General features: G+C 34.9%; 1 protein-coding gene across 1 annotated transcript; it reads right to left on the bottom strand.

Annotated features, from left to right (window-relative positions):
* Positions 1-5,387: 5,387 nt before the first annotated feature.
* Positions 5,388-17,031, bottom strand: LOC132190659 (Afadin/alpha-actinin-binding protein). The gene is made up of 16 exons (XM_059605699.2): positions 16,889-17,031; positions 16,773-16,801; positions 16,479-16,590; positions 16,286-16,383; positions 15,705-15,801; positions 15,505-15,594; positions 15,346-15,408; positions 15,128-15,202; positions 14,979-15,044; positions 14,829-14,906; positions 8,184-8,294; positions 8,019-8,096; positions 7,796-7,915; positions 7,045-7,088; positions 6,938-6,965; positions 5,388-5,718 (listed from the first exon to the last, which is right to left on the bottom strand). The coding sequence occupies exons 1-16, from the start codon at positions 16,919-16,921 to the stop codon at positions 5,704-5,706; spliced, it is 1,137 nt and encodes a 378-aa protein (XP_059461682.1). The 5' UTR covers positions 16,922-17,031; the 3' UTR covers positions 5,388-5,703.
* Between the last annotated feature and the right edge of the window lie 4,623 nt (positions 17,032-21,654).

The following is a 21,654-nucleotide window of genomic DNA, read 5'->3' as shown; positions in this document are numbered from 1 at the left end:
AGAGAATTTTCTAATAAACTGTGATTCTTCATGCTAAAAAACCATGTTTTTGTTACTATATATATATATATATATATATATATATATATATATATATATAATAAGAGAAAGGCTATTTTTATAATATATAATCAGATGCTTCACATGCTTGCATTTTCATTTATAATTTCTCTCATATTAATATTGTATTTCAACTCTCACCAATTCAGCTACCGATAATAACCATAATTATTCATTCCAATTAAATGACAACCACCAATAACTATAGTTATGTCATCATCTCGCTCATATTTATAATTCCATATGGACCACCAACAATAACAATAGAGTAATGATACCTATCATTATTTTATGTGATTTTTATATTTATTATTGAATCAAAATTTAAAAATAATTTATTTCAAATTCAATAATAATTTTAAACATCCCATTTATTTTTAGAGAATAAAAAAAATAAAATAATAGCATATAACATTACTCGTAACAATAACCCGGACGAGTATCCTGAATTTCTTAATGACATTGTATTTGATTTATTATAAATGAATGAATGATAGCTGTAATAGCTGTAAAATTCTTTATTTGATAAAATTTTTTTTGGAAAAACTTCATATACCCCCTCTTTTATTTTTTATTTTTTGAAATCCATATATCCCCTCATTATGTAAGAGAGAGGCTGCCAGGAGGCCCCAAAGGAATTAGCAACATTCCCAGCATATTTAAACACCGAGAAAACATCTCGCATTCTCGCTCTCTTGTGAGCTCCCTCTTTCTCTCCTTTTGGTGAGACTTTTCTCAAAGACTTTGTCTTTCTTTTTCTGCTTGTTTCAAGGGTTTGGTTCCTGTCTTCTTCACTGTCTTCTACTACTTTGTGGTCTCTGTTCTAGCTGGGTTTCTTACTATGGCCGATATCCCAATCTCTCAAGATGCTCTTCAAGTGCTTTCAATTGGAATTAATTCAGTACAAGTAATGAAATGCTAGTTTTTTTTTTTCTTTCTTTCTTTTTTATTTTTCCTTAATTTTTAAATAAGCAAAAAAGGGCAAAAGGATATTGGCCATTAATTACTTTAAATCAAACAGAAAATGGACGACGTAAAATATCTATTGACAATGATAATCTCAAATTCAATAACGATTTTAAAAGTCACATCATATCATATTTAGAATGATTCAAGAAAGACTTTAATTCTCTTTCTAGTTTCTAGCTTCTATCATATTGTGCAATGCTTAAAATATTTAATTTTAAATGTAGGTAATTGACATCGAACTCAAAACCTGTATATAATATTATATTAAATTACCACTTGTCCTTTACATAAATAGATAAATTTAACCATCTCAAACTATCGTAGATGATGCAGCAAGTTCTTAAGGTAAAGCCAGGAATATTTCAATTCTGACTCTGATGTTCAGACCTCCGACGTCGTTTTTGGCCATTAACTCAGGCCGGTGCCGATTGATGCAGGGATGGTGCAAGACGCCATTAGCGAGAAGGTAAAAGAGTTGTTGGAACCACACTACACGTGGCTTGATTACAAGACAACAACAAAATTACAAAACAAAACACCCCAAACCGCGTGGTAAATAGTTGATACGGGGTATAGCGGTCGTTTTATTCAAAATGGGTTAATTAAAGAAGAAACACTCTATGAAGACATATATGTCTTAACCGTTTCCTAATAAAAAATTAAAATAAAACCAAAAACATGATCTCATAAGTTAAAGACAAAAGGTGTTTACTTTTTAAAATAAACTTTGATGTGAGAGATACGTTTCTAAATGAAGTGATCGACAATGATATGTAGGGACTCAAATCTACTTGAATAATTTGTTTTCGATTTTTTTATTTATTTATTTAAAGTTGATGTTTGACGTTCATGTGAAGTGGGTCTGCATTACTTATGTTGCGATGATTTTGAGAAAATAACAGAGAATGAACCAAATTATCTAAAATTATTTGTCTCTATTTTATTTTTATTTCCATAATTCTCTTTATTTTTCTATTTGTTTATATTTTCTTTGATCGAAAGTAGTCTAATTCTTTATAATAAGTAATTCTTTATAAGAAGTAATTTACACAATTTTTTCACACTTATAGTTGGCTTTTAAAACCACCATTGAGTATGACCAAAAAAAAAAGAAGTTAGGCGTCAATATATATATATATTTTTTTCCATATTTGATCAATCTCATCTTACATATCAATCATTAAATTTGTGTGGTGGACCCTTCAAATCTAATGATTGATTTATTTAATTTGTAGAAGAATATGAGTTAAATATGTGAAACTTATTGACCCATAGCATTTCTCAAAAAAAAAGAAAAAAAAAAAGAAAAAAAAAAAATGAATGTTAGGCTTACAAAAAAATCTTTTACAAATTGATGTAGCATAACATAATTGGAAATGAAATAAATTTAAATTTTGAGAAATCCAATCATATTTTGTTACATCAGTTTGTAAATTTTTTTTAAAAAATTTATTTGTAAACCCAACATTATCTTAAAAAAATTGTATAAAAGTTGATTAGTGTCCAAGGATAGGGAGCACTCTTGGCTATGTTTGCCAAGAGGCTGGGCTCGACCAAGACCTCAATACCCAAAAAAAAAAAAAAAAAAAAAAAAAAAAGTCTTATACATTCACCTCAAAATTAACTTCAACATTTCTAAATTTTATATCACATCAATTATTTTTTTTATTATTATTATTCAAATAAAAAAATCACTACAAAACAAATTTTTTACATATTTTCATACAATATATATATATATATATATATATATATTCATTTTTTCCAACAAAACATTTTCACTAAAACAAAAAAAAAAACACATTCCTAGTCAAACAAAAAAAATAGCACTACAGACCAGACCGGCCCGGTCCAGCCACTTGGCAAACATAGCCGAAAGAGGCGGCCAAATTGACCGCCAGCAAGGCATTTCCATTGAGGTCATTGATGACTGCTGAAGCAACAGCGAAGAGAAGTCAAATGGCCACGTCAAAGTTGACCTTTAGGGAGCCAAAGTGGCGACCAGTCCTCTCAGCAAGCAGAAATTTCATTGAGATGAATGCCCAACTGCAAATGGAGGTGAATTAAGTAAGGCCTTCGACCAGAACAGCAATGGGGAGAGCGCTGAACACGCAAGTGTTTAATGGCCATTTGGTGGGATGCACATGCTAATTAGCCTCTTTCCTTATAAGCCATGTTTTATTTTAATGTTTTTTCGGTGCAACTGTTTCACCATTATCTCATAAAATAATAATAATAAAAATAAAAATAAAAAAAAATAAAAATAAAAAAAGAAAAAAAAAAGAAAAGAAAAGAGAGGAACACAAAAAAGACCACTCCAAAAAGACTTCACTCGGTGACATTTTCACTTATGTGAAAATGTAGAGTCATTTTACTTTTAAATTGGTGGTTTCAATTATTTTACCCATGATGTCAACATTGTGTTGCCAGAAGTTGGGCGTGCCTGATTTTAAGAATATAATTGCTAAAAAAAAATGAAAATGAAAAATGAAAAAAAAAAAAAAAAAAAAACCACTCCAGAAGGACTTCACTCGGTGACATTTTCGCTTATGTGAAAATGTAGTCATTTTACTTTTAAATCGGTGGTTTCAATTATTTTACCCAAATGATGGTAACATTGTGAAGAGATTCTGACCATTAATTAGATAAAGGATCTGTTCCGTATAACAGTCTACTAAATAGATTACTCATTTATTTTAATAAAAGAAAACCAGAGTTAATGCTCACAATCTTTTGAAACATAAGGGATGTGATATTAAGTATTGAAGTTGCTTGATGAACATTATACGCCAAAAAGAAGAAAAGGGGTAAGCAAGACAGCCACCGGCCCACCAAGAACACTTAAATGAGTTACGATAGCACCCTTTAAACAATACATTGCCGGTCTCATTTGGTGGCCAGTGGCCACAGTAGGTAATGGGGAACCATCTCCAATTTCCTCTCTTGAAATATGAACTTCACTTTTTGACTTTTTTTTTTTTTTTTTGTAAGATTTTTTACTTTTCTTTTAATAGAAAGAAAACAGCCACTGACTAAGAGTTAAGTTAAAAATATATTTATTTATTTAGCCTTCTTTTTTTCTTTTAAATTTATAGATTAATTATGAAGGAGATGACATTTGAAAGGTGTTTGATATTAGAACATACTTCAGTTTCTATTTTCTATTTGAATTTTTTAAATGCTTTGTTGTAAGTTTGGATTTTGTAATTGTTCTTCTAAACATTTTATAATAAATTTCTTGTTTTAAGACATTTACTTGTTCGTTTTTTCTGTGTATTTTTGTGCTATCTTTCCTTTTTTCTAATTAAAAAAAAAAAAAAAAAGAAAAAAAGAAAAAAAAGAAGAAGATAGAATAGAGCAACCAACTAATATGACTATAGTAGCACTTACCCGCTAGAAACTAATGTCAGCAAGAGCCTAAACAATGGGAAACCACATGCCTTCTCTTAAACGTATGACTCAAAATGATTAATACTAATTAGGCAAGCTAGTGTGAAGATTCTTATTGACCAACGCTCTAATGCGTGACCAATCACTTAAAAAAAATTGAGGCCACTAAACCACCACCACTAATAATTGTTATCTTTCCCTTTTGTTATAACATTTGATATTTTGTGCAATTGAGTAATCACATATTAAGTTTATATCTCTGATATGGAGCGGTGAATTGGAAGTAACTTTTTTATCTAAATTTTTCACTACTTGTTCTTGCAGAACTTGGATTGGATAAATTAGTGTTTGAAATTGTGTTCCTAAAATTACTCTTCATGCCCTATTTTAATCAAAATAAATCTCGTTTTGAAACATATTCTATTAAAGAGAAGCGCATCTAAAATTTCCTAACTAATTTTAAGTTTCAATCCATTCGCAGAAGATTTTTCCTCTACTTAGATGGCATAATTCCTTCTTAGATACAATTCATATCAGAACCTAGTTTTTAAAAAAGATATTCAGTGTCTATTACAATTCTTATTTCTGTAAATCTTTTTTTTTTTTTTAATTTATTCTTCTAATTAGAATCAGTTTTGAAAATTAATATCCATTTCTATAATTGTGAATTAGAATTTTGGGAGGAAAAAAAGAAAAAAAACTTTGAAAAAGAGGTTAAAGGGGAAAGAAAAGAGAAATGCTATACACAAATTTTATGTCATTTTACTGATGTAACGTTGCAAATCAATCCTTACTAAAAATAAAAATAAAAAATCTAAACACTGATTTACAATGCCAGCAAAGTGAGATAAAAGTGTGGAATAAAAATATGGTTATACCGTAGCTCCAAAGAAAATGATGATAGAAAAGAACCCACATGCGCGAGCTTCTGGCATGAGAATATTCCATTCTCCTTACAACCAGGCTGCAACCACTGTAATAAAGATACTTCACATAGATAGAGGAAATAGCATCACATGTATAAGTTTGATTTCACTAAGATATTACAGGATGAAGCTAATTTGATTATAGATCTTGTAAGCATACAAGGGAAAGCTACATACTATTACATTAACATCACAGCTGAAAACAAGGGCTTCTACGTTTTACAGACAAAAGGATAGGATCAATGTGTACACTCTGCTCAGAATAAGTCTACAAAATTACAAGCTTGCTACCTGCAATTCGTCTCCGCATAAAAGCTTACTTCAATTCCTGGCATGACCCGAAACTTTGCCATACTTGTTAATTTCTTACCACCTGAACATCAGATAAGCACGTCAGACCAACATTACTAAAATTGTGGCTATTATGGTTGACACCACAAACTTCACTTTACATAATCTTATTCTTTCTTTTTAGAAGGAAACCCTAAGCTCCCAAGGAACTCTAATTATCTAAGAAAAAGATTTCAATTAAATAATAACAAACAAAGGAGGGATATAAATCCGTTGTCACATAAGAAGCCTGCATCAAACACATGGGGTGGGAAGAGCGTTTTGTGGGGAGAGGGGAGGAGTAGACGGACAAACTTTCAGGGAAACCTTGAAAATTGTGGTTGCTGCTCTCTAACTTGCTCCGATATATACCTAGATTGGGTACAATACCTAAAAGGTGCACATCCATTGACAATCAAGTTATTGGTAAGTAGCCCTCTAGCTTCATAATTTGCATTCTAATTGATGAGCTTAATCCCCTTAGACGAAGTACCACCTTATTAAATTTTTTAGTGCATTTTCTTATTTGGATATGAACAAAAAAAAAAAAAAAAGAAGTTTCAAACTTTTTATGTCCTTGACTAGTAAAAAGAGATATTTGTATTCGAAAGAGAAATATACTTTTGTTTTAAATAAGCAATTGGCCTAAAGGGAAGGGGGAAGGGGGAAGGGTCGAAAGAAAAACGTACTTAAAATATAATGATGGCTCAAACTCGTAACACCTATAGAATAAATGGAATCTCTTTTTTGGCACAAACTCTTAGCATCATATCCCGGGTTTCCTTTAAGTGGTCTTAGGAAACAAACCATTCAGCATCTCAGTATTTGTTTTCATATCATATGGTACTGATACACACTGAATATCATTAAAATTTGGGCACCGCTTTCAAATTTCAAGTCAAAACACTTGAAGAAAACAATTGACAACATTTCTTAGATCTTAGGAAATGGTTCATTTTAAGTAGTGATTTCAAATCCAGAAAAGACCAAACATCAACATCCCTAGCACAGTGGACTCCAGACTTCCACAATATCCTCAATATTATCCCATCAATTCACACAAATATAAGAGTGTTCATGACATTAATTTCAATGAGTACGTTTCTAGCATCTAAGCCAAATCCCATAAGCTCCGAAAAGAACCAAGAACTAATTACCATAAGAAACTTTCACCAATATATACCTAGTCTCAGTTTTACAAGATCCATTGCTGGAGTCCAAATGACAAGAATAAGAAATATGAAAGATAGAAAGAATTGTACCTCAGCTGGTGATGAAATGATAGAATCCCTGTCAAAATTAGTATGTCCATTTAGGCATAAAATAATGGTACATTTTTCACCAACGGACATAAGGAATATGGGAATACCTTGGCCTCTCAGATTTAGCAAGATGTTTAGACATTATTGATGCCTGTAGTGAAGCAATTATTGTATTTCTATTAATCTTCAAACCAAAGACAATAAATAAGGGACAAATGTACTAGATTATTAGATATTTGAAATGTAACCAGTTAGATGCGAGCCATGGTTCTAATTAAATGAATTGGAAGGGAGGAATGCATTGTTTCACAGACAAATATTTTTTACAAACTACAAATTAGAAACTTAACTCGACTGAAAAGACTATCTATCATAGCAGTTTTCTTCTTCAATGTGGAAAGCAGTAGAATACCGAGTGCACATAGATGTACTATTTTTAGGCATCATTGAACAAGTTCTCCAGAAGTTCATGGTTTACAGATCTAGATCTTCCATGCAATAACTCAAAAGAGCTAAAATCGATCAATCCCTCCTAGCATTGTGTAAAGTATTCAGAATCTCAGATGTAATTAGAAAGCTTGCTTATAAAACACGAATTATATGGTTTTCATCTATGTAAGCTATAAAATGAGCAAAGCAAGACTATAGGGATAAATTAAACAGAGAATAACTGGGTATGGACATTCAACTTAATAACATTGGTTTCACTTGGAAGGTGATCCATATCATAAAAAATTTGCAATAAGATAAGCAAGGAGCAGAAATTTTTTTTTAAAAAAAAAAAACACACCTGATCTAGATAACAATAAAAATAGGCATTATTTTTAATATCCGATTGAAATAAACGGAGTGTAATACCTGCTCCTGAATTATGCTCCTCGCCTCAACAAGTTGAGCTTCAAGCTCAAGTTCTCTCTCAGTTGCTTCAGAAGTAACTTCTGCATCTTTCTGGGCATCTTGCAATTGACCCATACGCTCCTTGAAATTTCAAAGCATAAACACCAAACATGTTAAAAAATGTATTGTGCACAGGAAGCATAAGATGAACTGGTAAAGAAAGCCAAAAAGAAAAAAGAGCTACCTTTATGGAAGCCATCTTATTTCGGAGACTTTCCTCTATTTGATCTCTAGCCATGCGGAAGGGTAGGTCAAAGACATCCTGCAAGCATTAAACTCTTAAGGCTTACATGCAACACCATAGCCAAAGGAAAAGAACGCGCTTGTATCATTTAGAAAATTGACATACCGTCCTCCCTCCCAATGGGGACTTTGAGGGGTCAGTTTCAACTCCTTCATTGACAGCCGGAGAATGCTTGGACAATCCATTAGGAGCATTTAAAAAATCACGCATATCCATCTGTAAGCCAATCATGCCTGCAGGAGTTAGAACCCATTGCTCTACCAACAGAAATGGAAGTTTCTTATATGGGGGGGAGGAAGGAGCTTGGGGCATTTGAAGTGAAATTTTAGGGTTCTGTTTTTATATATATAGTCTAACATGCACATGTGCAACTGTGCAAAACTGCCATGGAACGTGTACAAGCTTTTCTTTCTTTTCTTTTCTTTTCTTTTTTTGTTAAGCAAATAAAAAATTGTAGAAACATTGGAATCCCTTCCCCAACAGAGTTGCATCACAATTTCAGTGGGAATACACATCCCAAAACTCAGGAAAGTTGAGGAATGCAAATACTGAGCTACCACGATAAACAATCTGTCAATATAGTGAGTTTGTTGGATAATGCTTAAAGGAAAGTAGTGCACTTTGCAATATATTAGAGCATTGGAAACACATAGGGTCTAGCATATACACAAAAAATGTATCACTGAAATAAATTACTATTTTGATGATTGTTTTACTATGTATTATCTTGCAAACAAACACAAAAGCATCAAAAAATATATATTTAATGTAATAAAATTTGTAAAAGACATTTAAATATTCGGAGATGCCATTTGACTGTGTCAAAACACACATTGGTGACTGTTTACAATTCAAACCATATAATAATGACAACAAAATGTTCTCTACATTTGTATATTCATATACGTGAACAAGGATTTTGTTTTAGCAAACCTATCTTATTTTCTGATGTAGGACATGTGTGTCCCCACCCCCAAGAATAAATAGTTTACTTTTAATCCATTCCCTACTAGGAGTATATTTACTTTTCCTATTAGAATTATGTTTACTTTCCCTACTAGGATTATGTTTACTTTTCTACTAAGATTAGATTTACTTTCTCTACTAGAAGTAGGTTTACCTTTTCTCCAAAGATTTTTCTTCTATAAATAGGCTAGTCTATTATGTAAAACTCAATCAATTGAATTATTATCAAATCAGAGAATTATCTTTCAAATACTCTGCGGAGTTTATCTATTTTTTAGCTTGCGGGCTTATTTTTATTTTTTTTCGGTAAAAGACGAAAACGCTTCTCTCTACAAAATCAAAGACGTCGCTCTTAAATTAGTTACCTTAGTCTTCTGCTACGTCAGTTGGTATCAAAGCAGGCTTTATCCTGATCATGACCAATCAGCGCAACGGTGACAAACCCCTTAACGACGCTGCTCGTGACAAGGAGGCTCCTTCGAGAGCCGAATTCCAAGAGTTCCAGCAAATCCAGCAAACGATGCAACAGGAGATACGACGGGAGATGTGCCAGATGCGGGAGATGATAGAGCGCATGCACATAGGTCCTAATTGTAATCACAAGGACAATGATGCCCATGATGACGATGGGATCCGAGTGAGGCCTATTCCTCACTAACGACCTGCACCCATAAAACAACCACCGGCCTATGACGATCTTAGTGATGATGAAGACTTCGCTGAAGGAGTATTTGGACGGGACATTGGGGTAGATCGAAGGGGAGGATTATGTAGAGGAGTCGGTTGTGGCGGCGCAGGCTTTAGAGGTTATGAGCACAGTGGAGCTGGCCATATGGGGAATGTCTATGAAGGCCTTGGCTACCGAGATGCTTATGGAGAGCAACCCAGACGTCATGATTACGGTAGGGAGGAATCCCACGAATACCGAATGAAGATTGATCTCCCATCATTCAACGGGCATCTTCACATTGAAGATTTCTTAGATTGGGTGATGGAGGTAGAGAGGTTCTTCGATTACATGAGTATTCGCAAGGATCGCAAGGTGAAGTTAGTGGCATACAAGTTCAAGGGAGGAGCTTCTGCTTGGTGGGAAAAATTACAGATTTCCCAAGCCCAACAAGGGAAGGGACCTGTAACTTCATGGTTGAAGATGAAGCGGCTACTCAAAGCACGGTTTTTACCACCGAACTTTGAGCAACGGCTATTCCAACAATACCAAGAGTGTCAACAAGGAGGTCGGACCATCCAGGCATATGCTGATGATTTCTATCGCCTATCTGCTTGAAATGATCTCATGGAGACAGAGGATCAACAAGTTGCAAGGTTTATTGGTGGACTGCGTGTGGCAATACAAGATAAGGTTTCTATGCATCCTATCTTTACTTTGAACGAGGCAGTTAGTTTGGCAACCCGAGCAGAGAAGCAACTGAAGAGGCCTAGAGCACCAACCTAGGAGCAAAACCCGAGTGATTCGACGAGATCAACACAGGGTCGGGGAAAACAACCTCTAGTCCCGACAGTGACACCAAGTCAACCAGTGACTTCCACGGGAAAAGGAGCCAGTAGCAGTTCAAGCACCTCGAGACAACCAGCCAAAAATCCATACACACGGCCCGGTCTAGACAAGTGTTTCAAATGCAACCAACCGGGACATAGGGCGCATCAATGTCCCCAGAGGCAAATGGTAAACTTGATCGAACCCGAGCCAGAGGAAGGGTCTGAGAATGGAGATATTGATACATCCGAGTATAAGGAAGAGGAGTTGAGTGAAGCTGATGAGGGAATCCCACTTTCCCGATCGTTAGTAATTCAACGTTTACTCTTAATCCAGAGGCAAGAGGATCAATCTCAAAGGCACAAGATTTTTCGTACTCGCTGCACAATCAACCAGAGGGTATGTGATGTGATTATTGATAGTGGTAGCGAGGAGAACGTAGTGTCTAAGGAGATGGTTTCAAAGTTGGGTTTGAAAACTGAGAAGCACCCAATTCCATATAAGATTGGATGGATCAAGCGGGGAACCGAGAGATGTCGTTTCACATTTTCGATCAGTAAGTATTACTCGGATTCTATTTTGTGTGATGTTGTGGAGATGGATGCATGCCACTTAATCTTGGGAAGACCGTGGCAGTTTGACATGGATGCCCAGCAGCAAGAGCCAATGTCTACACTATCTTTTGGGATGTTCGAAAGATAACATTTCGACCCTTACAAGAAGTCGAAAATTCTACTCATTCCAAGGGAAAGCCGGTCCTCCTATCCACTGGATCAGAATTTATAGAAGAAGTTAAGGAGGCCCGAGACATCATAGCATTGGTGACCGAGGGAACCCCGGGCTCCGTCTCACAAGAAGTTCCCGAGATAATGCGACCGATGTTAGAAGAATTCCAAGACATCGTGCCTGAAGAGATGCCCGAAAGACTGCCGCCCATGAGAGATATCCAGCACTATATTGACTTAGTGCCGGGAGCAAGTCTCTCGAACTTGCCACATTATCGAATCAACCCAAAGGAGAATGCTATTTTGCAAGAGCAAGTAGAGAGGTTAATTTGGAAGGGACGCTTGTGAGAGAGTATGAGTCCATGCGCAATACCGGCCCTACTTGTACTGAAGAAAGATGGGAGTTGGCGAATGTGCGTGGATAGTCGGGCAATAAACAAGATCACGATCAAGTATCGGTTTCCTATTCCCCGAATAGGTGACATGTTTGACATGCTATCTGGGGCTAAGATTTTTTCGAAGATTGACTTTAGGAGTGGATATCACTAAATCCATATACGACCGGGAGATGAATGGAAAACTGCATTCAAGACTAAAGAGGGGCTTTATGAGTGGATGGTGATGCCTTTCGGCCTTTCGAATGCACCAAGCACTTTCATGCGACTCATGAATCAAGTACTGAAACCGTTTATCGGAAAATTTGTCGTCTATTTCGATGATATTCTTATCTATAGTCGCAACCCGGTAGATCATGCATCACGTGAGGAAAGTGTTGGAGGTCCTCCGTGAAAATAAGTTGTTTATCAACTTAAAGAAGTGTAGTTTCATGATGGATCAGTTACTCTTCCTCGGATTTGTAGTCGGTGCCGATGGAATCCAAGTGGATGAAGAGAAGGTGAGAACAATCCGAGAATGGCCCACACCCAAGTCAGTGGGAGAAGTAAGAAGTTTCCATGGGTTAGCAACTTTCTATAGAAGGTTCATTCGGAATTTCAGTAGTATGGTAGCACCGATCACCGAGTGTATGAAGAAAGGAAAATTCAATTGGGGTGACGAAGCCAAGTCAAGTTTCTCAATCATCAAAGAAAAGCTATGCACAGCACCTGTACTTGCCTTACCTGACTTTGACAAGCTGTTTGAAGTTAAATGTAATGTATCAATCGTCGGGATAGGAGCTGTGCTATCTCAAGAAGGGAAGCCCGTAGAATTTTTTAGTGAAAAATATCAGAGAAGCAAGACAAAAGTGGTCAACATATGAGTTGGAGCTTTATGTTGTCTTGAGAGCCCTCAAGGTGTGGGAGCACTACCTGATCCAACGAGAGTTTGTCCTCTATACCGACCATCAAGCATTAAAGTTCATCAATAGTCAAAAGAATCTGAATCGGATGCACGCTCGGTGGGTTTCTTACATCCAACGATTCACTTTTTCTCTCAAGCATAAGTCGGGAAAACTGAATCGTGTAGCTGACGCTTTAAGCCGCCGAGCTACCCTGCTGATCACCATGAAAGCTGAAGTGACTAGATTCGAGTGCCTAAAGGAGTTATACGAGGAAGATGAAGATTTTGGTGAAACCTGGAAGCATTGCAAGGCGAGGCAATCAATTTCTGAGATACATATTCAGGAGGGGTATTTATTTCGTGGGAATTGGCTGTGCATTCCAAAGAGTTCCTTACGGGAACAAATAATCCGAGAATTACATGCTGGAGGATTGGGTGGTCATCTCGGAAGAGACAAGACTATTGCTCTGGTAGAGGAGCGGTATTACTGGCCGCAACTGAAGAAAGAAGTAGGTATTTTTGTCCAACGATGCCAGACTTGTCAGGTCGCCAAGGGGCAAACCCAAAATATGGGATTATACATGCCTCTACCAATACCAGAAGCACCGTGGGAAGATGTATCCATGAATTTTGTATTGGGTCTCCCGAGAACCCAACGAGGAGCAGATTCTATAATGGTAATTGTGGATAGATTTTCCAAAATGGCTCACTTTGTTGCTTGCAAGAAAACATCTGATTCTGTTCAAGAGGCCAATCTATTCTTCCGAAAGGTGGTTCGATTGCATGGAGTCCCAAAGTCTATCACTTCTGACCAAGACACCAAGTTCTAGTCTCACTTTTGGCGAACATTATGTCGGCGGTTCGACACAGCATTGAACTTTAGTAGCACGAGCCATCCGCAAACAGACTGGCAGACAGAAGTTGTTAATCAAACTCTAGGTAATTTACTTCGATGTATTGCAGGTGACAAACCGAAGCAGTGGGACCTGGCTTTAACTCAGGCCGAGTTTGCCTACAATAACATGGTGAATCGATCTACTGGGAAGGCACCATTTGAAGTCGTCTATGGGAGAACTCCGAGACTTGTAGTAGATCTTGCAGCTTTACCGAAGCTACCAGGTGCAAGTGTGGCAGCGGAGCATTTAGCAGAACGGGTGAAAGCTACCCAAGAGGGAGTTCGTCAGCATCTAGAAGAATCCTATGCTAACTACAAGACGGCAGCAGACAAGGGTCAGCGATCAAAGATTTTTCAAGAAGGAGATCTTGTGATGGTGTATCCACGCAAGGGGCGACTGCCGACTGGTACTTCTGGAAAGCTGAGGAATAAAAAGTATGGTCCATGCAAGGTACTAAAAAGGATTAACAACAATGCATATGTCATCGATCTTCCAAAAGAAATGGCGATATCCTCAACATTCGACGTGGCAGACATTTTTGAATATTTTCCACTAGAGGAGTCGGAACTTAACTCGAGGATGAGCTCTTTTCAAGAAGGAGAGACTGATGTAGGACATGTGTGTCCCCACCCCCAAGAATAAATAGTTTACTTTTAACCATTTCCCTACTAGGAGTATATTTACTTTTCCTATTAGAATTATGTTTACTTTCCCTACTAGGATTATGTTTACTTTTCTACTAAGATTAGATTTACTTTCTCTACTAGAAGTAGGTTTACTTTTTCTCCAAGGATTTCTCTTCTATAAATAGGCTAGTCTATTATGTAAAACTCAATCAATTGAATTATTATCAAATTAGAGAATTATCTCTCAAATACTCTGTGGAGTTTATCTTTTTTTTAGCCTGTGGGCTTGTTTTTATCTTTTTGGGTAGAAGACGAAGACGCTTCTCCCTGCAGAATCAAAGACGCTACTCTTTGATTAATTACCTTAGTCTTCCGCTACGTCATTTTCTAAAAGAAATTAGGCTTCTTTGACATTAACAATAACACCATCCAACATTCCAAACACTGATTTTACAGCGTTGAGGACCAGAAATATTAAGTGAGATTTACTGATTTAGCATTTGTGCGCTAAGAAACAAAATTACCTTCGATAGTAGTTTGTCATTAGATAAGAAAAATAGAATAGACCAGCTATGTAAATCAAGCATCACCATTTGTTAGTTCTATAAGGAAACAACGTAAACCTTAACCAATATTAGATATTACACTCAGTAAGCACACTTTACAATGCATTCAAATAACCCCCTTATACATGAGTGAAAAGTAGAGTCACTAAGCCCCAAAATGGTAACCATAACAACATTAGTAGAATGGTAAACATATACCTGCATTGACCGTAGTAATGCCCTTAAATCAGCATTCTCTGTCATCAACTCTTGATTTTTTGCCTCGTAAGCATCCACCTGCAAAGTTTACGTCAACCATACGTTAACTAGTTGGTCTACAAATCTAAATACGTCAATCAGGCTACATACAATCTTTTTATAGAAATCATTGTCAGCCTTTTTCCCATTCCACGTTCCACGCTGTCGCCCTTCTTTCTGTGCACATTTATAAAAGACCTTAGGTGGATAAATAGAAATCAATCAGACATATTGTATTGCCCTTATTGCCCAATAAGTACCTGAAGCAAATTCATTATCTCCATTCCTGATCTAGATTCCTTCTTTTTCTCCATCAACACTTGGTTTAGCCTTTCCTGAAAGTAAAATATAGTGATTCCACATGTTAATATCTATTGTCTTGACCACTCATGTAGACCTTCATTAATAAAAATCCTACTCTATGAACATGAATAGCCAGCTCCCAGGTGTAAAACAGAAAAAATGGAAGATTCCCCACCTGCAACTTTATGTACTCTTTTTCTTTTTTCTTCATCTCATGTACTTGTTGAGTCTTCACTTGCTTTTGCAACATCAGAATGTCATTGATATTTGTCAGGATTGGTTTCATTTCATGTAGTAGCTAGCAAAAGCACTCCAATAAATCAAAACTATTAACCTGATTGCCAATAACCATTCTTTGAAACTCATCTCGCTCCTGATGTAACTTTTCGATTTGGGCCTTAAAAGCTGCCGTAGCTTTAGCTTCCTAATCAGACAAAACTACTAAAAGATATCAACAAAACCATCAAACTGATTTAAGAAAAATGAAAAAAAAAAAAAAAAAACTTTACTTTGACAAGACAGTAAGTTACAAACCGTTCGTGTAATGGTTGCAATCTCCCTATCTTTGCCTTGTAATTGTGCCTCAAGCCTCTCAACTTTGGCCTCTAGTCTTGATATGTCCGATAGTAGCCTATACCATGAAAAAACAAGAAGCATTATTTCAGATACTGAAATTCCAAAATTCCAATTCTTGCTTGCTAAATTTGAATGTAAGATCTACCTGAATCACACCATTCTAAAATGCATCAATCTGTTACTGGGCTCAAACAACCGCCCCTCAAAATTCTAATCAACCTTAATTTAATAAGTTGAAAAAAAAAAAAATTCCACAGATTCTGACCTAATATATGCAAAATGAGTAAACGCTCTAAATTACTTTTACATATATCTATACCGAATGAATGAAAATAAACTCAGAGACATCAAATCATAAAAGGAAGATTCCAGACCAGATCATCTGAACAAATGCATCATCTAAACAAAAATGATCAACTGAATTCAGATTCATTAGAAATGTCACCATGAACCATTGTTAAAAATAATCAACTGAATTCAAACTAATCAGACAAGTTAATGCGATCAAACAGTACAGAAATTGAGCTCAAATCGGTTACCGCTGTCTCTGCTCATTAGCAGAGTCTCTAAATTCAACATCACGCTGCCTCTGCTGAAGCAACGAGTATACACAATTGCAAGTCCTCGCAACCGAAACCTACAAAGCACAGCAAGGACAGTTAAATAAAAACAATAACAACATGATGTACAAATCCAAGCAAAGCCAAACCGAAGATCAACATCAACACGCACCGGATCATTCGCGAACAGATCGAGCGAAGCCTGGAATCCGTACGTAACAAGCGTTTGGTTCAGGTACTTGGTGCAGTGCTCCAAGTTTCCGACATCCGCAAATGCGTACTCTCTGAAGCACAAATCAGAATCCTAAACATCAACATATACTAACACACATACATACACATATAATGTGCACTCTCTGATGTACAAGCACAAAATCAAAAACCCTAGAGATCGGCATGGACATGTGAATGGCTGAACGTAAGGGAATATGGAGGAATAGAAACCCTAAAGTGAAGAGAAGCTCACCCGATTGCGATGGCAGGCGGAGGGGATGGCTGCAAAGTAGTGAGAGAGACAGAGAGAGTTAGAGAGAGAAAATGAGAGAATTCGAAGCGCATTGTTAGGGTTTAGAGAGATCGTACTCTGAGATCAAAGCCCGCGTCAATCGCTGACATTGTTGAGAGCTGAGTTTGAGAGAGAAAGAGTGTGTGTGTGTGTGAGAGAGAGAGAGTGACAGTGTGATGGGGCTTCCACCTTTGGAGCCTAGAGTCTCTGCGGATCTGACTTGTGATGAGCGGTTGGGAAATTTAAAAACTTGACATTTTTGTAAAAAACAAAAAAAAAAAAATGTAAAAAACGGATTTGATTGGACTTCGGTGGAAAAGGTAGTGAACCGGTGGTTAAAGTCGGGGTGCTTTGAATCAGTGTAGCCGAATGTAACGAGATTTTGTACAACCTGCTATAATATTTCCCTAATAATTTTTTTTTTTTTTTTTTAAGGTAAAGTTCATTTAATCTCCTTAAACTATTACTTTAATGATAATTTATCTCCTAAACTATCAATTAGGACAATTTATTCTCTAAACTACCAAAATAATGACAATGTATTCCTCAATGCTAACAAAATGACAAAATTACTCCTATAAAATTTGGAAAAAAAACTAAAATTTAGTATTTTTATTTTTACTTTAATAAGAGTAATTTCGTTATTTTTTTAAAATTAGAGGTACATTGTCATTATTTTATTTAAATGCACTCCACAAATTCTCTAAATATTTTCCTATACCTTTAAATTGTTGTTTTTACTTCTTTTTTTTTTTTTTTTTCATGCCACAGGAGTGAGTGAACAAAGGGGAATAAAGAAAAGTGTATCCATTGAGGTCAAATGAGGTGTTGGAAGAGAAACTGCCCAAATTATCTGTTCCCAAGACACCTATCAAGTTGTGCATAATGCGCAATCCTGCTACAAGATACATCCACATTTAGGGTTGTTCAGCACATGTGTTAAAAGGGAAGTTTGATAAGTTGGAACCAACGACAAAAGCATGCTTGTTTGTTGGGTATCCAAAAAGTACCGAGGGTACATTGTTCTACATTCCTGACGAAAGGAAGGTGTTTGTTAGCACAAACTCCCTGTTTCTTGAGGAAGACTCTAGGAGAAATGTCAAATACTAGAGCGAGCAAATCTCGAGTTGTCTAGAGATGATGAGGTCGTGTCAAATACACCACAAGTCATTATTGATGAGATACCTAGTACATCATAGTGTAAACTATAATTCATAGTCAATAATGAAATTGAGCATTCCATAAGTATTGTGGAAACACTACTCTTCAAGAAGGAATCTATAATCATTTGATTTAATCAAAGCGACATTAACTATCCTCTTGAGATCAAGTTATCAGGAATTGATTATTCAAAGTATGTGACCGAAACATTTTAGTAAGAGTTACTAAAATTAAATGTATAAAATGAAATGTGATTTCATGAGTACAAGAATAATCAAGAGATTAAATTGGGTACTCAAGGATTAAGAGATAATGAATTAAAGTAAGAATTTATTTATGACTTTAATTCAACTTTTAATTATTTGATGGATTGATCAAATAATGCATCGATAAAAACTCATTGGGAGATTTGATTAATCAAAATAAATACTAAAGTGCAATTCCAATTATTTAGTGAAATTAATTGTAATTAATAGTGACTTATAACAAGTCATGAGATGACAAGTATTTCAAGCTAATTATTAGGGGTAATTATCTTTTCCCCACATGGATTACAACGCATTTTCACTTTGTCCCCATGAATTGCCAACTCTGCTGCTCGACCCCTATAAACTACCATTTTGTGCCCAAAACCTCATTTCTGTCAGTCAAAGGCGTTAACTCAAACGGTTAAAGTGACAATGCATTGCAGTTCACGGGGCAAAGAGACGATGAATTTTGGGATAACATTGGTCGAATTGAAAAAAATTTGCAAGTTTTGGGGGGTGCATTGCAAAAATTGAAACATTGGAAGTCGAATTGAAAATCGCCCCAAACTTTAGGGGGGTAAAGTGTAATTTTCCTTTTTTAAAAAAAAATTAAAAAAAAAAAAAAAAAAAAAAAAAAAAGGTCAAAAGGTGGCCCAACCGTGGGTTACCTTGTTTTTTTTTTTTAATAATTTTTAATTTTTTTTTTAATATGAAATTAAGGGTAAATTTGGAATTTTATAAAAAAGCCAGGGGTATAATGGTCATTTGATCACTTTTAACATTTTGAAATTGACGAAATAAGGTAAAGTGCATCAAATTGAAAGTTTAAGGAGTGAAATTTAGAGTTTTTAAAATTTATGGAGGTCTTCTCAAAACGTGTGGTAATTTAGAGATCTAAAGTGAAATTTCTCCTTCTTATTATCTAATTCCCTCATTTCTTGATGCAATAAGAAATAGTCATTCATTACTTGTGTAGTACTAAAACTGAATATCGTACACTTGCTAACACTACTTCAAATTTTCTTTAGTTATATTGGTTATTGCAAACATGAGTGCCACTCAAGCCAACTCACCTATTTGTTATGACAATTGATTTTTCATTCACATGCACATAATGTTGGGAATATATATCAAAGAGATACAACAACAACAAAAAAAATCCTTAAGAAAGAGCACGAAAAAAGCATAGCATCAAATTACACAAAACAAAAATTTGCATAGGCATGAGATTAATGTACCTCCAAAGTCAGCTACTTGGTGTAGAGGGCTGATTGAATCTCTTGCTTTGTACACCTAGGCTTGAGTTTTGAAACTTCTAAACATTCTTCTCAATTATGATTATGAAACTAAGAGTCTGTTTGAAATTGCGATTTTAATAAGTGCGATTTTAAAAATAGCATTTTTTAAATTGCTACTTTTTAAAATTGTAAAGGCATTTGGTAAAACATGTTAAAAAATACTTTTTTATTAAATATTTGTTATGCGAATTCATGATTTTGATTTAAATTCGCACTTTTTCAAATAAGCACCCCCTACCCTGCTTGTTGAAATCGCTTTTTTTTCTTATTTTAAATTAAGTGTTTTTTAAATCGCAATGCCAAACGCCTTATGTTTTGCGATATCTTTTAAAAACACAAATTATTTTTATGAAATCACAATCTCAAATACACCGTAAGAATGTGGGCTTTTATGCCAACACAAGATCCTTTTATATAGAGCATGTAAAACCTAGTTGTGCTTGGACTATGATTCCTTGTCAAATTAAGTAGGACTTGAAAAATCTAGAACTCTATCCTTATATACACCACCATATGGGGCAAATCCTTGTCCAATTAGGTCAAGCCCCTTAAAAGACAATAATTGGCTTGAGAATGGACCTAAAGGAAAAAATAAAACTAGCTATAATAGGTCTAGGAAACTCGTTATCTCATGGCTTGTTCTAGATTACTATTAATTATAATTTATTTTATTAAAAATTTTAATTTCACTATATTATTTTATTTTTATTAATCAAAACTCCCTTGATTTCTTATAATTGCTATTGACCCCTCCATAAAATATCCATAGTAGAATTAAAGTCATAAAGCATACTATCACTATCATTCAATATCTTTTTTATCCTTGAGTTTCCAATTTAATTTCTTGATTATTGTTGTACTCTTGAAAGCATATTTCATTAGTATATTAAATTTTAAGTAAATCCTTATTTTGGCCAAAGATTTAGAATAATCAATTCTCATTAAATTTTTTTGCAGGGGATACTTCATATATCTACGCTTAAAAACAATGTGATTAAGTATTCCATCTTGAGGAGTAGAGTTCTCATAATGCTAGATATGATTACTCAACACGTTGAGTTTTTGACCATGAAAGATCTCACTCCTAAATGTATCAAAGTGACATTCACTTCACATTTGAGTTTACATTCTTCTTAAGATTGAAATTAAGTCATGCTATAGGTAGTCGTGAGTTCAATTATTCATATTGACAGTAGTTAATAGAATAACAACTCACTTGGTCCAGTTTAGTATACTATAACCACACCAAAATATCAATAAGACACTTCCACTTCCATAGTCAAGATAAGTCACCAATATATATATAAGGCAAAGAAACAATATGTTTTTTCCTGTGCCAAAAAGCAGTAGGAAGGTCAGAACAAACAGTATCAATTATCAGAGTATTAAAAGCATTAATCTTTGATTGCAACAGTTTATCAAAAAGTTGTTTAGCAATTTTTTTGTATTTGACTTCTTGTTTCAAGAAGTTCAAATGCTTAGTTTTAGCAGAGATTATCTTCAATCTACTAGTATCAATATCAAATTTCGAAGCAAAATGAAATTTTATTTCGACACCCATTTTAACAACTAAAACACCAGTTTCATCAACAAAGAAAGGATAAAGCATGGCAATAAAAAGGAGTCTAAGAATAACTTTATCAAACATGTTTTTAACAAGAATGGAAGGAATGTGAAAACAAATATTGTCTTAACAAACATGAACATTATTCAATTCATACTTAATATGTAGGCAGTTACCACTGGCAGAGTTTAATCTTTCAGTAAATTTTTCAAAATATTTACTGGGGATTAGTCCTTCTTGAATGCAATTCAAATCAAAATCAAAATCAATCATGGCAATAACATCAAGAGTATAATCTTGGGAAACAATAATACTTACCTTGGAATACCATTTAGGAGGAACAACTTTGTTAATAAGACTAACAATCTTATCATCACCATTTGAAAAGATTACTTTATTGCTGGATTCCGCTTCATCAGTTTGCACAGATTGCTTCACATTTTCTTCATTATCAGAATTGTTATCATGAAAACAGTTTTGAAGATTCAAACGCAAAAGTTGTTTTTTTAAATCTTTATTATTAGTTTTAATAGTATGTAAATCATTTTTCAAATCAATAATTTCCTTCTTGA

Source organism: Corylus avellana, chromosome 9, assembly GCF_965113065.1.
Source record: "Corylus avellana chromosome 9, dhCorAvel1.hap1.2, whole genome shotgun sequence".
Taxonomy (NCBI): Eukaryota; Viridiplantae; Streptophyta; class Magnoliopsida; order Fagales; family Betulaceae; genus Corylus; species Corylus avellana.
Note: the sequence above shows the minus strand (reverse complement) of the source record. Positions and strands in the feature narration are given on the sequence as shown.